The sequence below is a fragment of the Gambusia affinis genome, linkage group LG03, assembly GCF_019740435.1.
Source record: "Gambusia affinis linkage group LG03, SWU_Gaff_1.0, whole genome shotgun sequence".
Taxonomy (NCBI): domain Eukaryota; kingdom Metazoa; phylum Chordata; class Actinopteri; order Cyprinodontiformes; family Poeciliidae; genus Gambusia; species Gambusia affinis.
Window position 1 is genome coordinate 4,114,099 of NC_057870.1, and position 17,302 is coordinate 4,131,400.

The following is a 17,302-nucleotide window of genomic DNA, read 5'->3' on the forward strand; positions in this document are numbered from 1 at the left end:
CTGAGCTGTTTAAGTGTCTGGGTGTCTCATGGGAGCTAAATAGACAGATGTTATCTTAAAAAATCCCACAATTTTCATCAACACATGACGGAGATGATCTGCATGTGGAACATGGTGTTGTTGCAGGAGCCCTGTTTGCCTTTGAGATGTTGTGCAACATGCTGGGGAAGCTGTTTGAGCCGTACGTGGTCCATGTGCTGCCGCACCTCCTGCTCTGCTTTGGAGATGGAAACCAGTATGTCAGGGAGGTAAGAGAATCTAGTTCCCGCTCAGCCAACATAAACATGGAAAGGTTTTAGAATGCAGAAGTTGATACTATTATTTTGTTGTGATTCAGTTAAAAAGCATCTCCATTTTTACTGGATGTAATCAGTAAAGATTAGATTCAATTGTTTTTTTTTTGTTTTCTTTAATACCTCTGACCTCTTATTCCAGGCTGCAGACGACTGCGCCAAGGCTGTGATGAGGAACCTGAGCGCGCACGGCGTGAAGCTGGTCCTCCCCTCTCTGCTGGTGGCCTTGGAGGAAGAGTCATGGAGGACTAAAGCAGGTAAGATGCACAAGAGGTTTAAATCCAGATTATTATGTATAGGGATGCATGATATGTCGCACTACCGGCTGATATTAGTCATTTTTTAAACATATCAGTCCAGTAAACAAAACATGGGCTAACGAAGGGAGATTGGAAGAGGCTGGTCATGTGATATTTGTTTGGTCATGTGATAGTGATGCAGTGTGGGATTGTGGGAACTTTAACTGAAGCAGAGGGACAGTGGGGAAGTCAGCGATGTGCTTTTATTCAAGGTCATGAAAGTGTAGTGAAATATATATATATATATCAAAATACACAATTTCTGTTACCAGCCATAAAGGCAATCTTAATATCGGACATCCCGGCATTGGCACCAATATTGGTGCATCCCTGTTTGTGATGAACTACTGGTGGTTTTAAGGAAACTACAACAGAAAACTGAATGTTTGCAGAATAGAAATATTCTTCATCGTCCCATGTTTTCTACACGTTTTCCTTGTTTAGCTGCTGTCAAGTGTACAGAAACTCAGGAAAGATTTTCATTATGCGATCTGTGATAAAGTTTGTAGTCGATCACGTCTCTGCTGCTTCCAGGCTCGGTGGAGTTGTTGGGTGCCATGGCCTACTGTGCGCCCAAGCAGCTCTCCTCCTGCCTGCCCAGCATCGTGCCTAAGCTGACGGAGGTGCTGACTGACTCCCACGTCAAGGTGCAGAAGGCGGGCCAGCAGGCCCTTCGACAGATCGGCTCCGTCATTCGCAACCCAGAAATCTTGGGTAGGTGACTCGCATTTCATCACCATAGAGATCCTGTTGTTTGTACAATGAAACACAGAGATAACTGGACGTATGCAGGTTTTCAAGTCATGAAATGAGCAGTGTTTTGTAAAATCGACTTTTTTGAGCTTTCCGTCTTGCTATTCCAAAACATACCTGGAGGGTTGCCTTGGTTCCTCCACGCATGTTAAAGAAATTCTTTAATCTCCATGGCAACAATTCAGCTGTTGAAAGCGCCTGAGTGGATCTAGCTCCCCCTTTGAGATGCAGCTCCTCCTCGGAGAAGCTGTTCCAACCCCTCCACCACTCAGCTCCTTTAGACTAGCCAACAGCAATTAGCAAATAACTGGTGGAACCGCGCATTTGCTGAACTCATTATACGAGCCACTTGTCAGAGCAACACTGGTAAAAATGTTTTTTATGTCATATTTGATATTAATAGCATCTTTATAACAACCGAAGGTAACACAGTAATCAAATTGATCAAGATTGATTGATTATTAAAATAATTGTCAGCTAATTTAGTAATCAAGAGCGTTACAAAAGCTGCAATTATAAATTGGCCACAAAGACTGGACCATCTCTACCAGCTATTGAACTTTTTCTTCATACAGCTATTACTCCCATCCTGTTGGACGCCCTCACCGACCCGTCCAGGAAGACCCAGACGTGCCTGCAGACGTTGCTGGACACCAAGTTTGTACACTTCATTGACGCCCCCTCCTTGGCCCTCATCATGCCCATCGTCCAGAGAGCCTTTCAGGATCGCTCCACCGACACTCGCAAGATGGCCGCCCAGATCATCGGCAACATGTACTCTCTCACTGACCAGAAGGTTAGTAGCTTTAAGTCGCAGCAGCTAAGTTTGGTCCACTTTAATGGAACTCCAGTTGGTTTGTCTAGGAGTGAATCAAACTCTGATGCAGATCGAAAAAGCAAAATCAGGTCCGCCTAAAAGCCTCGGTCTCTGTTCGGTTGAAGTGAATTCTGGTGAGCTTTGGATGCATATGTGAACACCAACTGGACTGGAAACTGTCCTTGCACTATAGTCCACAAACAGTGGACTATAGTGCAAGCAGTGAGGGTATAGTTACTTTTAAAAAGCAACTTTAATCGGATTACTGATACTATAATAATCGAACTTGGCGAGCAAAACTCAAAATAGTTCCTGTTTTTCCAGCATCAAAATGCTCATCTGCCTCTTCCCTCCATTGTTTATGTTTCTGTCACATAGAAACGGTGGTGGTCACTCCCAAAGAGCAGAGAGAAAATTAAATTAAAATACCAGAGAAGACAGTAACACAAAGTGGTTGCGATAAGAAACTGTAGTTTGACTACTGGGTTTGAAATAGCAACGCGTTAGATTACTAGTTACTGAAAAAAGTGGTCCGACGATGTCAGACCACAGTACCGCGTTACTTAGTAATAATGTTACTTACTTAGTAACGCATTACTGATGTTACTGAGTGCAAGGCATTCTGGGTAAATATAACAAAAACAAATGTGGGAGGCTAGTGGTTCTTTGGAGGTTTTTATGTTTATCTTCAGAAGTTCCTTGTGCGACGCCTCCACAGGTAAACAGGTTTTCAAAGGATTTAGTTCGTTTAACCATACAAAATGAAAATGTAACGAACGTTACCACTTTGGTCTCCAATCGAACCGAGTCTATGGGACTATCAGATGTGAAAAACCCTAAGTTCACCTTCAACCAACCAATCAATCAATCTGATTTTATTTGCATAGCACATTTCAGCAGCAAGACATTTCAAAGTGCTTTACATCATAATAGATAAAAACACAAAGTGATGCAACATAGAATGAACAATCAAAACATTACATTAAGTCATTAAATTCGTAGTTGACTACGTTTCAAATACAACTCTAAACAAGTGGGTTTTCAGTCGAGCTTTGAAGGAAGTCAGTGTTTCAAGATGATTTCTTGTAAATATGTGTGATATTTTATGTTATGCTGTACTGCCTACAGGATCTGTCGCCCTACCTGCCAAGTGTTATTCCTGGACTGAAGGCGTCTCTGCTGGACCCAGTACCTGAGGTGTGCCTAGTGAACACAAACATGATCACAGTGCTAATATTGACGGGCGTCTCCCATGTATGACATTTAAACATGTCCTCCCCGGTCCAGGTGCGTACCGTCTCGGCCAAGGCTCTGGGCGCCATGGTGAAGGGGATGGGAGAGTCCTGCTTCGACGACCTGCTGCCTTGGCTCATGGAGACTTTGGCGTCCGAGCAGAGCTCTGTAGACCGCTCTGGAGCTGCACAAGGTCAGTAGTCCTCCTCTTTATCCGTAGGAGTCTCATCTTGCGGCTCACCCGTGTCTGTGATGAAACGTTTTGACGGTCCTCTCAGGTCTGGCTGAGGTGATGGCTGGACTCGGGGTAGAGAAGCTGGACAAGCTGATGCCAGATGTTGTGCAGACTGCCAGCAAGGTGGACATCGCTTCTCACGTCAGAGACGGTTACATCATGATGTTCATCTACCTGCCCCTCACCTTCGGAGACAAGTTCACTCCCTATGTGGGACCCATCATCCCCTGCATTCTCAAGGTGCTGCCCGATCGGAAAGTTTTGAATTTTAATCAGCCAAAAAACGAGCATCTGATTATTCTGGCTTGCATCTAAATCAAAGGTATCAGAACTGTGGTCATTTCAGCTCTTAGAATGATTTTTGGCGGCCTTTGATCAGAATTCAAGAATGATTTATGTTTGGTTTTCCAGGATGCAGGTAAACATGGAAACACATTGGTACACTAGGTTACAAAAAATTGTTTTTGGTAGTTATTGGAGTTTTTTTTTTTTTTTTTTTTTTTCTCAACTGAATTAGGACTCCAAAAATTGCATCCATTTTTCTCCATCAGGTCAGCTTTTTATTCCAACTTGATTTAGAGAAATACGATCTTCTCACTAAATCAATTAAATTTTTGTGACATTATCAGTTCATTTCTGTTAATATTTATCATCCCAAAAAGGCTTTAGGATAAAAAAGAAAAAGCTTGTTTTGTAACAGAGTGTTTTAATAAAATGCAACAAACTTGGATTTCTATAAATTGAATAATAAACACTGATCAGGGTAAAGTACATATGAAGTGAACATAATGTCTTTTTTCCTGTCCTGATGGAGTCTCTCTTCCTGCTCGTCACTCATTGATCCAGATTCTCAAGAAACCGATCCAGATGTGAGAGCAAGTCATGAGTTTTGATGCTCATGTTGCTCCACTGTTCAGAAAGTTGATGTGATTGAGCAAAACCAATGTGATTGTTTGATTCAGCTCATCAAAATGACCCTAAAACAGTTGAAAAAACCCCCAGACAATTCTTTTGGCTCTTGACCAGTGAAATCAATCAATGGATCAGTTGTTCTCACACCTATAGCTCTCTGTTTGAGTAAGACCACTCGATCAAGCCTTTTCTAACATTCCACACTACAACATAAGTAATAAAACCGTGTACAGTTCCTGCCAATATCGGTATCTGCCAATACTCAAAGCTGCAATATTGGAATCTTCTCTGAAATGAAAACGCTGTATATGAAATCACCCCTGGTTTTAACGTCTGTCTCCTCTGACTCCGTCTGCCAGGCTCTGGCTGATGAGAACGAGTACGTGAGGGACACGGCGCTGCGAGCCGGCCAGCGAATCATCAGCATGTACGCCGAGACCGCCATCGCCCTGCTGCTTCCTGAGCTGGAACAAGGCCTGTTCGACGATCTGTGGAGGATCAGGTCAGAGCGTGACCGCAGCTGAAACGATTAATCGAATTAATCGGTTATTGAAGTAATCGTCAACCATTGCAGTAATCGACAGCTGTTAGCTGGATTGCTGATTGCTGAAAGAACCTCATACTGGTAGCAGTAATTAGGCCAAAACTGTACAAAAGATATATTTGGTATTTAAGATTATTAAAAACCAAAAACTTCTTTGCCTGCAAGTATGTTCTACCTCAAACTCTTCAAGTGACACAGTTTTAGCTTCACCTGGTTCAAATTATGCAAGGCAGAAAAAAAGTCTCCTATTAAGCAGTCTTTGCTATCCAATTATTAATCAGTTAATTCAAAACTAATTGACAGATTATCCCCACAACTATAGTGAAAAGTTAAAAGAAAGGGCTGAAAAAAGAGGTTTCTGTTTGTCTGCAGACTGCCACAAATGTGCACTTAAGGAATGTTATGTTGTTGCTTTTTATATAGCAAAAAGCAACATAAAACTTTATGAGAAGGAAGAATTTCTTAATACCTTTTAAAATAAGAAATTAGTTTCTTATTTTTAAAAGAGTATTGCTTGTTTATTTGCACTTGCATTTCTATTTTTTTGTTTAACAAAACCTTTATGTGGTAAAATGAAAAATGTGCCAAATTTTTATTTTTTTTTATCCAATTCATTGTCAGAATAATCCATGGATTAATCGATCGCTAAAATAATTAAAATAATCGTCCTCCTCTTACATCTTGATGACTGAAACTTTTTCTGTGGGTTTCCAGGTTCAGTTCAGTCCAGCTGCTGGGCGATCTGCTGTTCCACATTTCAGGAGTAACGGGAAAGATGACCACGGAGACGGCCTCAGAGGACGACAACTTTGGCACGGCAGCATCCAACAAAGTCAGCAGACCTTTCCCCTCATCAGTCCACTGCAGATCCATCCCCCAAATATTTACATGCCACTACAGAGACATGGCTGTGGTTTGTATTTGGGTTCTGAAGGTCTCAGCTTTGCCTTTCATCCTCTCAGGCTATCATTTCTGCTTTGGGAGCCGATCGACGGAACCGCGTGCTGTCAGGCCTGTACATGGGCCGCTCCGACATCCAGCTGGTCGTCCGACAGGCTTCTCTCCACGTGTGGAAGATCGTCGTCTCCAACACCCCCAGGACCCTGAGGGAGATCCTCCCAACCCTGTTCTCCCTCCTGCTGGGCTTCCTGGCTTCCACCTGCCCTGACAAGAGAACGGTAAAACCTGCAGTTTTTTTTTTTGTTTGTTTATTTGTTTGTTTGTTTTTTGCGACGGCTGCTGGTAGAATCAGCCCTCAAAACGTGGCGTTCTCCGCTACTGCTGTGGTTTCAGATCGCCGCTCGGACCCTCGGGGACCTCGTGAGGAAGCTGGGGGAGAAAATTCTCCCAGAGATCATTCCCATCCTGGAGGACGGGCTGCGCTCAGACAAGAGCGCCGAGAGGCAGGGCGTCTGCATCGGGCTCAGCGAGATCATGAAGTCCACCAGCAAGGATGCGGTACGTTCAAGGAAACGGGCGGAAGCGTTGGGACAAAAGCGAAAACTCAACTGAGTCGACGTCGTTCGTTCAACAGGTGCTCGTCTTCTCCGAGTCGCTGGTCCCCACTGTGAGGAAGGCTCTCTGCGACCCCCTAGAGGAGGTCCGAGAGGCTGCAGCCAAAACCTTCGAGCAGCTCCACGCGACCATCGGCCACCAGGCGCTGGACGACATCCTGCCTACGCTGCTGAAGCAGCTGGTGAGCAACACGATCAGTCCAAAAGTCACGGTTTAAATATGCTTAACATCTCTTGTGATTATTATTTTTATTTTATTCCCAGGATGATGAAGATACAGCTGAGTTTGCTTTGGATGGACTGAAGCAAGTCATGGCAGTGAAGAGCCGCTCCGTGCTGCCGTATTTGGTTCCAAAGGTAAGCTGTCGGTCACTTTTTCTCTTTCACTCCTTTCTGGAGTTTGTGTCTGTGATTAATTTCCTCCTCCGTGTCCTGCAGCTGACCGCTCCTCCTGTGAACACCCGGGTTTTGGCCTTCCTCTCCGCTGTGGCAGGAGACGCTCTGACGCGTCACCTGGGCGTCATTCTGCCCGCCCTCCTGTCTTCGCTTAAAGGGAAGCTTGGAACAGAAGAAGAAGCTCAGGTACGTCCATCATCTGCTCATACATTCTTTCAAGGTTTATTTTGGCACTTGTTGCCTTTATTGAACCGTACATTGTCGTGGAGCTGTTTGTTCTTTCTTTATGTTCATCCGCTTTACTAGCATAAATAATAAATGAATTGATCATTTACAGGCAAATTTCAATAAGTAGGAATATAATTTAAAACTTCATGCATTTCAATATTCAAAAATTATGTTTCAGCTTCTTATTCCTGTAATTTTTGATGATTAAGACTTACAGCTCATGAAGACTGTTAGTTTTTCTGAAAGTCAAAACATCACAATAGATGAAAAACAGATTTTAGAACGTTGACTTGACTTGATCCTCCACAAGGACAGAAAGTCACAAAGTTTATGGATAAAGAGGTTTTCTGTTCAAACAGAGCTAAATTCATATTATTGGAAAGTTTAGTGGAGGGTAAAAAAAAAAACTCTGTTCCTTTCAGTTGTAAGCCACAATGATCAAAGTTCACTAAGTGGATAAAATATGTTTGTGTGTGATTAGTTCATATGAGTTTCACTTTTCAAACTCGATTACTGAAATGAATGAACTGCTGTTCATGTTTTATGGTCACTTCACTGCTGCTGTTTGGCAATGATGTCAAAATGCTCAATGTTTTTATTCTACTTTGCTCAAAATGCTTGTTTTAAATTTTCTTTTGTACAAAATGCATAAAGTCAGCAGTTTTACAGCTTATATTTGACCTAAAAATATATTTTATGTAAGAGGATCAAACACAGCAAAACTGGTAATAAAATAACATTTTTGGTTTTCTCCACTGCTCTTCATTTTCTTTGCCCGAGTTTCCTGCTGGTTTATTGTTCTCCCCGAGAACTCTTTGTCTTTGCAGATTAGTTTTTTTTTTTAATGAAATGTTTTAAATAAATAAATAAATGTTCTGACACTGATTATTCTACCAACGTTAAATAAATTAATCAGTCCCTCAACTTCTTTTGTCAACACTTTGTGAATGTTAGAAGCATTGAAAAGTCTAAAAACAAACCAACCTGATTGTGTTGTTCAGGAGCTGTGCAGCTGTCAGAGCGTGATCCTGTCTGTGGAGGACGAGGCGGGTCAGAGGATCATCATCGAAGACCTGCTGGAGGCCACGCGGGGCGCCGACCCCGGCCTGCGGCAGGCCGCCATCACCATCCTCAACGCTTACTTCGCTCGCACCCGCCTGGACTACAGCGCTCACATCCGCACGCTGCTGTCGGGCCTCATCCGCCTTCTGAACGACTCCAATCCAGACGTCCTGTCACAGAGCTGGGACACCATCAACTCCATCACCAAGGTTACTGAAAGTTTAAAACGCTTTTCTGCTAAGAACGCTGACTCTGTGGACTCGGCAGTAACTATGTGGCGTTTGTGGTGCAGAAACTGGACGCTAGCAGCCAGCTGGCGCTGATCGACGACCTGCATCGTGACATTAAAGCGGTCGCTGCTGATGTGAAAGGTCAACACCTGCCCGGCTTCTGCCTCCCCAAGAAGGTGAGGAGAAAACTCCCCACACAGAAAACACCTGAAACAGCTCTGTGTGCTGCTTCCATTAGAAACAGGATGGATGGCAGCCTGACAGGCCAATCAGATGCAACGTGGAGGTTATTCTTCTAAAGCGTGCTTCAAAGAGGAGTTTGGGAACCATTTGTGGCCCCTGGACTAATTTTGTGCTGCCCACTGACAACAAATCAAGAATGAATTGAATAAAACTACAACTTTTAATTTAAAATCTACTTACTAAAATGTTAGATGCAACACAAAGGGGTTATTTTTTCCAATCTTTCTGCTTTCTGTCTGTTGTCACAGAAACTAGAACCAAATCTCCACATTGACTTGTCCTTTAAGATACACTTTGTTGCACCTAAATCTGAAAACTTAACTGACTATAGCAACTATTTTCAAATGAAGACCAGTCTTGGTCTTGCTTTTTCACTGAGAATGGATAAATTTCATTTCTTTATTTTTTTTTTCAGTTTTCTTTAATTGAGCGCAAAATAATAGTAAGAGAAATGGAGACTTTTCATTTAACGTTCAAAATCAATTTGAAGTTCTGGATTTACAATCTCGTTTCTACAAAAACAAATCTGATTACTCTTTGTTCAACTACAGCAGTTCATGCTCAGTGATTAAACAAGTTCATAAAAAAAATCACATCGTATTTGGTGATTTTAGTTTTTATAAATCTTAGATGTTTTTTTTATCTCAAGTACTTTTGATCTGACCATTTTGGCCCAGTTGACAAAATGTTACAACACCCCTCCTCAATAGTGAAAAAGAAATTAAATGTATAAAAAATCCTAGCTTTTTTTTGTCATTTTCCTACATTTCTATGTTTGATTTTAAAAATAGCTGCAACAAGTCAAATTTCTTCACACAACAAGAGCATAAACCGACTACATTCAGTTGGATGAGGCCAAAATAGAGATGCTGAGCCAGAGTGTAAAAAAAATGCAGCATTCAGTGAAAACCAACATAAGCAACAAATCAATTAGTCCTGAACGTTCTAATCATTAATATTTTTTAAAAGTCAATTTTGTTTACAGAGACTTTATAATCTATTTAATATGGTTTCAGTTGTGTGTGGTTTTTATTTTATTTTATTTATATTTTGAATATTTAAAATATGTTCCAGTTTCAGTGTTTTTAGAAAAAAATACCTTTTATTGATCTCTGAGGATGCCAGTTTTCATGTTTATATAATTATCATAACATTACTTAAAAATGGTCTCAAAACAACAACATTATCGCAATAATTTCTTCTACAGCCAAATTTATTGTGACAGGCTGAATTCCACCAACCAATCAAGCACAGAGTTGGAAGTCTGATTATTAGAACTTTTTTTTTTTTAAGGCAGGAAACATTTCAGTCGCTCATCTTTTATTACTTCCCTGCTGAGAAAGGAAATGATTTAAATGGTGCAAGAAAGTGGTCAAAGTTTGTATCTGAACTGATCTGATTCTGTGGTGAATCCGTTTGAGAGAAATGTTCAGACACAAACTATGACTCAAAAAAAGGTCGGCACCAAACAGTAGTCACTTTGAGTTATATTAGTCAACTTCTGCACACTGCTGGCTTTTATTAAACATTTACACGAAGCAAAATGTTTGTTGTATTTTCTCACATTAATGTCCTCTCTGTTATCCTTTCTATTGAATTACTTCTGAAACACACCTGAAAGAATTTCATGGTATGGACTTGATAAAAGGTTTCAGAAAGTAACTTTTCTACTTTGAAACGTCTGAGTGTTTTCCTCCCGTTGGTGGCAGGGTGTGACGTGTATCCTGTCGGTCCTGAGGGAAGGCGTCCTCACCGGCAGCCCCGAGCAGAAAGAAGAGGCAGCTAAGGCTTTGGGTGGAGTTATCAAGCTGACCTCTCCCGAAGCGCTGCGCCCGTCCGTAGTGAACATCACAGGACCTCTCATTCGCATCCTGGGAGATCGCTTCGCCTGGACGGTGAAGAGCGCTCTGCTGGAGACTCTCACCCTGCTGCTGGCAAAGGTTCTTCTTCTTCTCAGCTGCTGAAAGAAATCCGCCATCGAAATCCCTCAAGGTCTGCCGTGTCTAATCTGCCACGCTCCGCCAACAGGTGGGCATCGCCCTGAAGCCCTTCCTGCCGCAGCTGCAGACCACCTTCCTGAAGGCGCTGCAGGACTCCAGCCGCGCGGTGAGGCTGAGGGCCGCTGAGGCTCTGGGTCAGCTGGTCTCCATCCACACCAAGGTGGACCCGCTCTTCACCGAGCAGCTCTCGGCTATCCGCAACGCCGAGGACTCTGGAGTCAGGTGTGCACGCCGGCCAACAAGTTTGAATTTGTCTCTGACATTTTTATTTATTTTTTTCCAATAATCTAACTTTAACAGGTTTGTTCCATATTGTAACCTCCACAATAACAAGTCCTTATATTTTCTTTCTTTTTTTTTAAAGTTTTTCTGTCTGGTTGTGTAGCAACCAGAATTGTTGTTTGGATGCCGAAAAGAAGCCAAACAGATTTACTTTCACAACTGGATTGATTTATTTGCGTGTAAAATCTTAGAGGGAACTTCAAATGCAATTGTCACGGAGATGTGAAAAAAAAAGGGACACAGGTGAGGACTAGAGGAGAGAAAGAAGGATAAAGATAATGTAGGATAACACCGATAGCATTTCTTATTCCTTTATAAGCCGATATCGCAACAAAAAACTTAAGACAGGCTCCATTTTAGGTTTAACATAAATACGCTGTAATAACCAGATCAATATTTGTGGCCTTATGAATCACCCAGCAGCTGTTCCCCAGAACTGACACTCTGAGCTAAAAAGGCCAAGAGATGAAAATAGAGATGAGAATGCTCCTAATTTATCAGATGAACCTTTCATGTCAAAGTCCATCATCATTTCTTGTTGATAGAGGTGAAGAAGTGAGCAGGTGAGTGTTGCGTTCAGGAGTTTTAGGGGAAATGAAACCATCAGGGAATAATATGCAGACATTTAAAGGTTGAGAAGTGAAGAAATTTCTAATTAACACTGATGATAGTGTCATTACTTAGCACAGCTATCGTTTGGCTTAGCAGCTACTTTAAAGGTGGCATTTAGATGCTAAGCCAGGTAATAATAAATGAAAAGCAGAGTTGGCAGCTGCAGTTTAGTTCACCCTAATGAACGGTTTTATTCCCATGTGCTACCATTTCGTCTCTTCCTGCTTCTATTTTGTACCCTGATCATTCTGCGCCTCCTTTCTCATCCATTGGATTTTTGTTCACGTCTCTTCTTAGGTTGGTGTTGTTATGAGTTCTGAAGATAAACAGCAATAAAGATTAAATGAGATTTAACAAGGACGGTTCACATGTGGTTTAAAAACCACTTCCAGACCAGCGTTCTCCCACTGGCAGGGAAAGTCATGCTAAAAAGAAAGAAAGAGAGAGATTTAACTCAGCGTATTTCTTTTTTTTTCTTCTTTTTTTTTATACATGGTGAAACGTCTGTCATCTTTTTGATATTTCGTCATAAAAATTACTTCTGCAATCTATTCTTGAAAAGTAACCGTTTAAGTGCATCGGTCAAATCTAATCAGTGTTATTTTGAGTTGAGTCTCAAACCTTCATTTTTGTGTTACAAGCAAAACATAAAAAGCGGTGGTTGATAACTCCTCTGCATTTGACACCTTTCCCTAAATGTCTTCAGCTCGAGTCTTAAATATCCTTTACATCATAGCTATATTTGTACGTGTTTACTGATGTGTAAGTCTTGCCTCAGGAAGCAGAAAGCCATGACATCTTCACAGTTCACTTGCATTTTCTTCCTAAGGTTAAAGCTAATAAAGCTTTCAGTATCTTTGGCCTCATGCGTTTATTTGAGGGGTGTGGCTATTTGTGTTTGCAGGGAAACCATGCTCCAAGCGCTGAGGTTTGTCATCCAGGGGGCCGGATCAAAAGTGGACCCAACCATTCGCAAGAACATCACCACCACGCTGCTGGGCATGCTGGGACACGACGAGGTACGATAGCAACGGGAAGATTGCTGGCGGCGTCAAGCCGAGCCAGACTTGTTTGATGCAGATTCTGCAGCAGCCACTGTACACTCCGAGAAATACTCGAATAAAGAAAGCAAAAGCTTAGAAGAGCCGCTGCAGAGGAGTCGTTTTCTCTCTGATCACAGTCTGGGGGGAAAAAAACGGAAGTCAAAGAGAGGATGTGGTTTTCTCAATAGGTGGTTTAGACTCTTCATGTCTCTTTGTAACACAGAACCTCTTTCTGTCTGGCTGTCTGCTCTGTGTGTGTGTGTGTGTGTGTGTGTAGGATGCTACTCGAATGGCCTCAGCAGGCTGCATTGGTGAGCTGTGTGCCTTCCTGTCAGAAGAGGAGCTGAAGAGTGTGTTGCTTCAACACATCTTAGGTTTGTTTTTTTAAGTAATAAAAGTTTTTTTTCTTCCTCGTTTTGTCATATACAGAAGCGTCTGATGTGACACACAGTAGTGCATAATGGGGAACTTAAAGATGAGTTCTAAACCTTTTTACAAATAAGAATCTGAAAAGTGCGTTTGTGTTCAGCTGTACTAAGTTAACATTTTTCACAACCTGCTTTGGGAATGTTTCTATTTGTTTTGCACATCAAAAATGTTTTCTCAGTCAGTGGGATTGCATAGGAAGCGCATGTTTACATCATTTTGTAAGACCTATCACACATTTTCAGGGGAATTGATTTCTGGACTTTGACTAGGACATTCTAATATATAAATATGGATGAATATACTTTGATCAATACCTCGATCTGACTGTATATTTAGGATTGCTGTTTGGCTTGTACTTAGCTCCATTCCTTTCCCTCATCAACTCTCATGCTGCCACCAGCACCAATGGCTAATCAACAGATTTCTTTGGAAGAAATTATATTAAGAAAGTTTTCATATGTTATCATAAGCAGAGGAAAAAAGCCATTTAATTTCCTTTTTTAAGTGTAATTACATCATGTTGTGTCATGTTTCTATGGTACCCATGTTGCCCAAGGCAGCTTGGCTGCTGTGTGTGTGTGTGTGTGTGTGTGTGTGTGAGTGAACAGAACAGAACTAACGTTTTCCTGCCTCCCTGCAGCGGACATGTCCGGTGTGGACTGGATGGTGCGTCACGGCCGCAGCCTGGCCCTAGCCATAGCGGTGAAGTCGGCTCCTGAGAAGCTGTGTGGGAAGGATTACTGCGATACAGTGACCGAGATGGTTTTGACCAACGCCACCGCTGACAGGGTGAGCGCAAACGGGTCCGAAGCCGCCGCGCAGCTTCAACATAGATCCGTTGCATGTTATTGTTTAGATCCGGAAATGTTTGCGCATGGGCACCTTGAAGGAGGGCAAAAAGATTATTCTACGCAGTTCCATCCCTAGCGGCGTTGCTGCGGTACAACAAATCCGTTTAACAGAATGAAACAAGGAAATGTAGATATTAATTTAGTGCAGTGCACCACTGCAAAGAAAGAAAAGGGAGAAAAAAACATTTAAGAACAACTCAAAACCACTTGCATTCTTCATATTTCTTGTTTGTGTCACACAGACCTGTTGCCATAGCAACTGACTTACAACAGCTCCACTAGTGTACCAAAAAACATACATTAATTCCCCACACAGAGAACTGAACATTCAGTCCATCACAGCATCATGTTTTCATGCTTCATGTTTATGTTGAGATCATTAAGAGGCGATCGCCTGAACACAGCAGTGGCTGATTAGCTAATGCAAGCAGCTGCTCTACTGATAATCTGTCAGAGAGTTGATGTGTGGGTTGTCTTTTTCTTTTTAGCTGAACTGAAACAGCACATCTACACGATAAGGTTGTCATAGCCAAGCTAGCATAGCTGACCTACTTCCTTCTCCCTCTTTTTTTTCTTTCTTTTTTTTTCTACCTTGTGAAATGTGACACCCAGAGGGATTTTTACATGTGACCTCACACTGCAACACATCTATATATTATCCTCTAAAGATTTAAGCATTTTAGCAAATCCTACTATTGACCTTTATGGCTTTCCGTAACTGATGCGATTCCTCCTGCAGATCCCCATCGCCACCAGTGGGATCAGAGCCTTGGGCTTCCTGATGAGGCATCATCTCAGGACGGAGGGAGGCAGTGGCGTTTCACAGCGCATCATCACACAGTTGGTTAAGGTGAGACAAAGGGAACTCTTCACGTCCAGCTAGTAGTCAGATTCACTTCCTGTTTTTATTCCTGCAGGTGAGGAAAAAGGGAGAAGTGGGTGAACAGAAATGATCTGGTCTGTGTGCTTTGTGACTGTAAATCACAGCGCTGAGAAATGATTCACCAGAGGCTGTTTATGGGGAAAACAGCTGATTTGTGACATTCCAGTTAGTTTAAATGAATTTCTTTTTAGTCGTGGATCAGCAAATGTTAAATAAACGGTGGCCTGTTCAATGTACAAGTTTACTTAGTTGAACTGAATGGATCTGAGAGGATTAATCACAGGATTTATTGGTTTAACTGGATTTGATGGAAACAGGAATTGTTGTCAGAGCGTCTCATACACTGATGTCAGCTGTAACTTTTTCTAATGCTGTCAGTTTGGACATCAGATCATACATGAGTTTTGTAGTAGATATTTTTTTGTGATGTGTTTTGACGGCGTGCCCCCCACAGTGTCTTCAGAACCAGTCCAGTGACATCAGGTTGGTATCGGAGCGAGTGCTGTGGTGGGTGTTCAGAGAGCCAGCCACTCCCGTCTTGGAGCCCAGCCTGATGAAGCCCCTGCTGAAGAGCCTGCTGGACAACACCAAGGACAAGAACACCACGGTCCGAGCCCAGAGCGAACACACCATCGTCAACCTGCTGCGGCTCCGCCAAGGAGAGGAAACCATGCAGGTGGGTCTCCCAGTTTACTGCTGCTAATCACACATGAATGATATTCCCGCAATAAAGCCAGTGGCTGCGTTTCCATTGACCATATAGGCACACATACTGGGATTATGAAAATACAGTAAAAGAGTTTAAGTGACAAGTAATCTCCTTGCTGAGCTGCTATTGAAGAAATGCACCGCTCCCAACCAAAAACAACCAATCAGAGCCAGGGGGAGGGTCTTAGTGCTGTTGATCATCCTCGTGTTCTCGCTGCTAAGGGTGGAAAAGCAATTTACAGTTACAGGAAAACTGTTTAGCTCAGTCACCCGGGAGGGACTCAGAGTAGAGCCGCTGCTCCTTCACTTCGAGAGGGGCCAGTTGAGGTGGCTCGGGCATCTGGTCAGGATGCCTCCTGGACGCCTCCCTGGTGAGGTGTTCCGGGCACGTCCCACCGGGAGGAGGCCCCGGGGAAGACCCAGGACATGCTGGAGGGACTATGTCTCTCGGCTGGCCTGGGAACGCCTTGGGATTCCTCCGGAGGAGCTGGAAGAAGTGGCTGGGGAGAGGGAAGTCTGGGCCTCCCATCTGAAGCTGCTACCCCCGCGACCCGACCCCGGATAAGCAGAAGAAGATGGATGGATGGATGGATGGATGTTTCAGTGGCTGTGCTAGCTAGCCTAACCATTAATGACAGACTATGCTATCTGCAGTAAACCAGAGAGCAAGTGCCACACAGAGAGTTTATTGGCAGCGTTAAGACCCGCCTCCTGGCTCTGATTGGTTGTTGCTAGTTAGCACTGGGAGAAGGCAGAGGAGCTCGAACTTTTTTCTCACAGATTCTCTCTCATATCATGTTGTCTCTACTTAATAACAGTCTCAACAAACATGTATATTCTATATTACTAAAGGTGATAAAGATGAAGAAGATGACAGGAAGTAGTAGGAGGTTGATGTCGCTGCATGTTTTCTAATGACTTATCACATGAAAAAACTAATTTTGTGCGTGGTTTTATTTGCGTTTCATACAATTGCAAAGTTATATATTTTTTGTTATTAACTGAATTTTGACCCTTTTTTTGTGCGTACTGGTAATGGAAACCTAAGTAGCGTCTCAGATTAACTGTAACCCTTTTCGTCTTTTCTGCTCACCAGAGTATCGCTGCCATTCTGGACTCTGCGAGTAACGAACTGATGTCAGAGTGTCACCGCCGCTCACTGAAGAAAATCGCCAGCCTGCCAGACTCCAACGAGGAGATCGACGACACCATCCTAACATGATGGAGCGGGACTTGATGACAAAATGTCTGACTGACACAGCGAGTGTATGAGAACCCCAGACACTCGACACACATGCTCAGATTGAACCAGCGTGGGAGGAAGAGGAGACGGGTGGAGTTGTGACCGATCTCTCGACTTTCTTAAACCCCACCACCCCCAAATATTTTTTTGTTTTCTCTCACTTTACCCCGTTCTTTTAGCGGCTTATCAGCCCAATTTCTTACCTGTTTCTTTTATCTTGTACCAAACAGATTATTATGTACCAAACACGTTGGGAAGACGCAATACCAAATCTGTTTTGATATTCCAGTGTTCTGCTTCTACTTTTACTGAACTGATTTGAAGCATTTCAGATGTGATTATAAAGAAAGCCAACCTTGTCGTTAATTTTATTTGGACTTAGCATGTGAGAGATGTTTGGGGGGCAAGCAATCGCTTATGAGACAAATCATTCTTATCAGTGATACTGTTGTAAAAAGGCAAAACAGAATAAAAACTGATTTCATAATGTGA

The 17,302-nt window shown here is 42.7% G+C and overlaps 1 protein-coding gene across 1 annotated transcript in view; it reads left to right on the forward strand.

Moving 5' to 3' along the window:
- gcn1 (GCN1 activator of EIF2AK4) overlaps window positions 1-17,302 on the forward strand; it is a 38,257-nt gene extending 20,955 nt beyond the window's left edge. Inside the window, exons 34-57 of the mRNA XM_044111671.1 lie at window positions 127-248; window positions 436-550; window positions 1,127-1,306; window positions 1,921-2,141; window positions 3,291-3,359; window positions 3,450-3,588; window positions 3,674-3,870; window positions 4,902-5,044; window positions 5,801-5,918; window positions 6,049-6,264; window positions 6,380-6,544; window positions 6,621-6,782; window positions 6,865-6,957; window positions 7,039-7,182; window positions 8,226-8,495; window positions 8,579-8,692; window positions 10,469-10,699; window positions 10,788-10,981; window positions 12,558-12,672; window positions 12,974-13,070; window positions 13,766-13,914; window positions 14,716-14,826; window positions 15,314-15,535; window positions 16,664-17,302. Of these exons, the coding sequence (XP_043967606.1) occupies window positions 127-248; window positions 436-550; window positions 1,127-1,306; window positions 1,921-2,141; window positions 3,291-3,359; window positions 3,450-3,588; window positions 3,674-3,870; window positions 4,902-5,044; window positions 5,801-5,918; window positions 6,049-6,264; window positions 6,380-6,544; window positions 6,621-6,782; window positions 6,865-6,957; window positions 7,039-7,182; window positions 8,226-8,495; window positions 8,579-8,692; window positions 10,469-10,699; window positions 10,788-10,981; window positions 12,558-12,672; window positions 12,974-13,070; window positions 13,766-13,914; window positions 14,716-14,826; window positions 15,314-15,535; window positions 16,664-16,789 (3,713 nt within the window). The 3' untranslated portion in view covers window positions 16,790-17,302. The remainder of the gene's footprint in view (window positions 1-126; window positions 249-435; window positions 551-1,126; window positions 1,307-1,920; window positions 2,142-3,290; window positions 3,360-3,449; window positions 3,589-3,673; window positions 3,871-4,901; window positions 5,045-5,800; window positions 5,919-6,048; window positions 6,265-6,379; window positions 6,545-6,620; window positions 6,783-6,864; window positions 6,958-7,038; window positions 7,183-8,225; window positions 8,496-8,578; window positions 8,693-10,468; window positions 10,700-10,787; window positions 10,982-12,557; window positions 12,673-12,973; window positions 13,071-13,765; window positions 13,915-14,715; window positions 14,827-15,313; window positions 15,536-16,663) is intronic.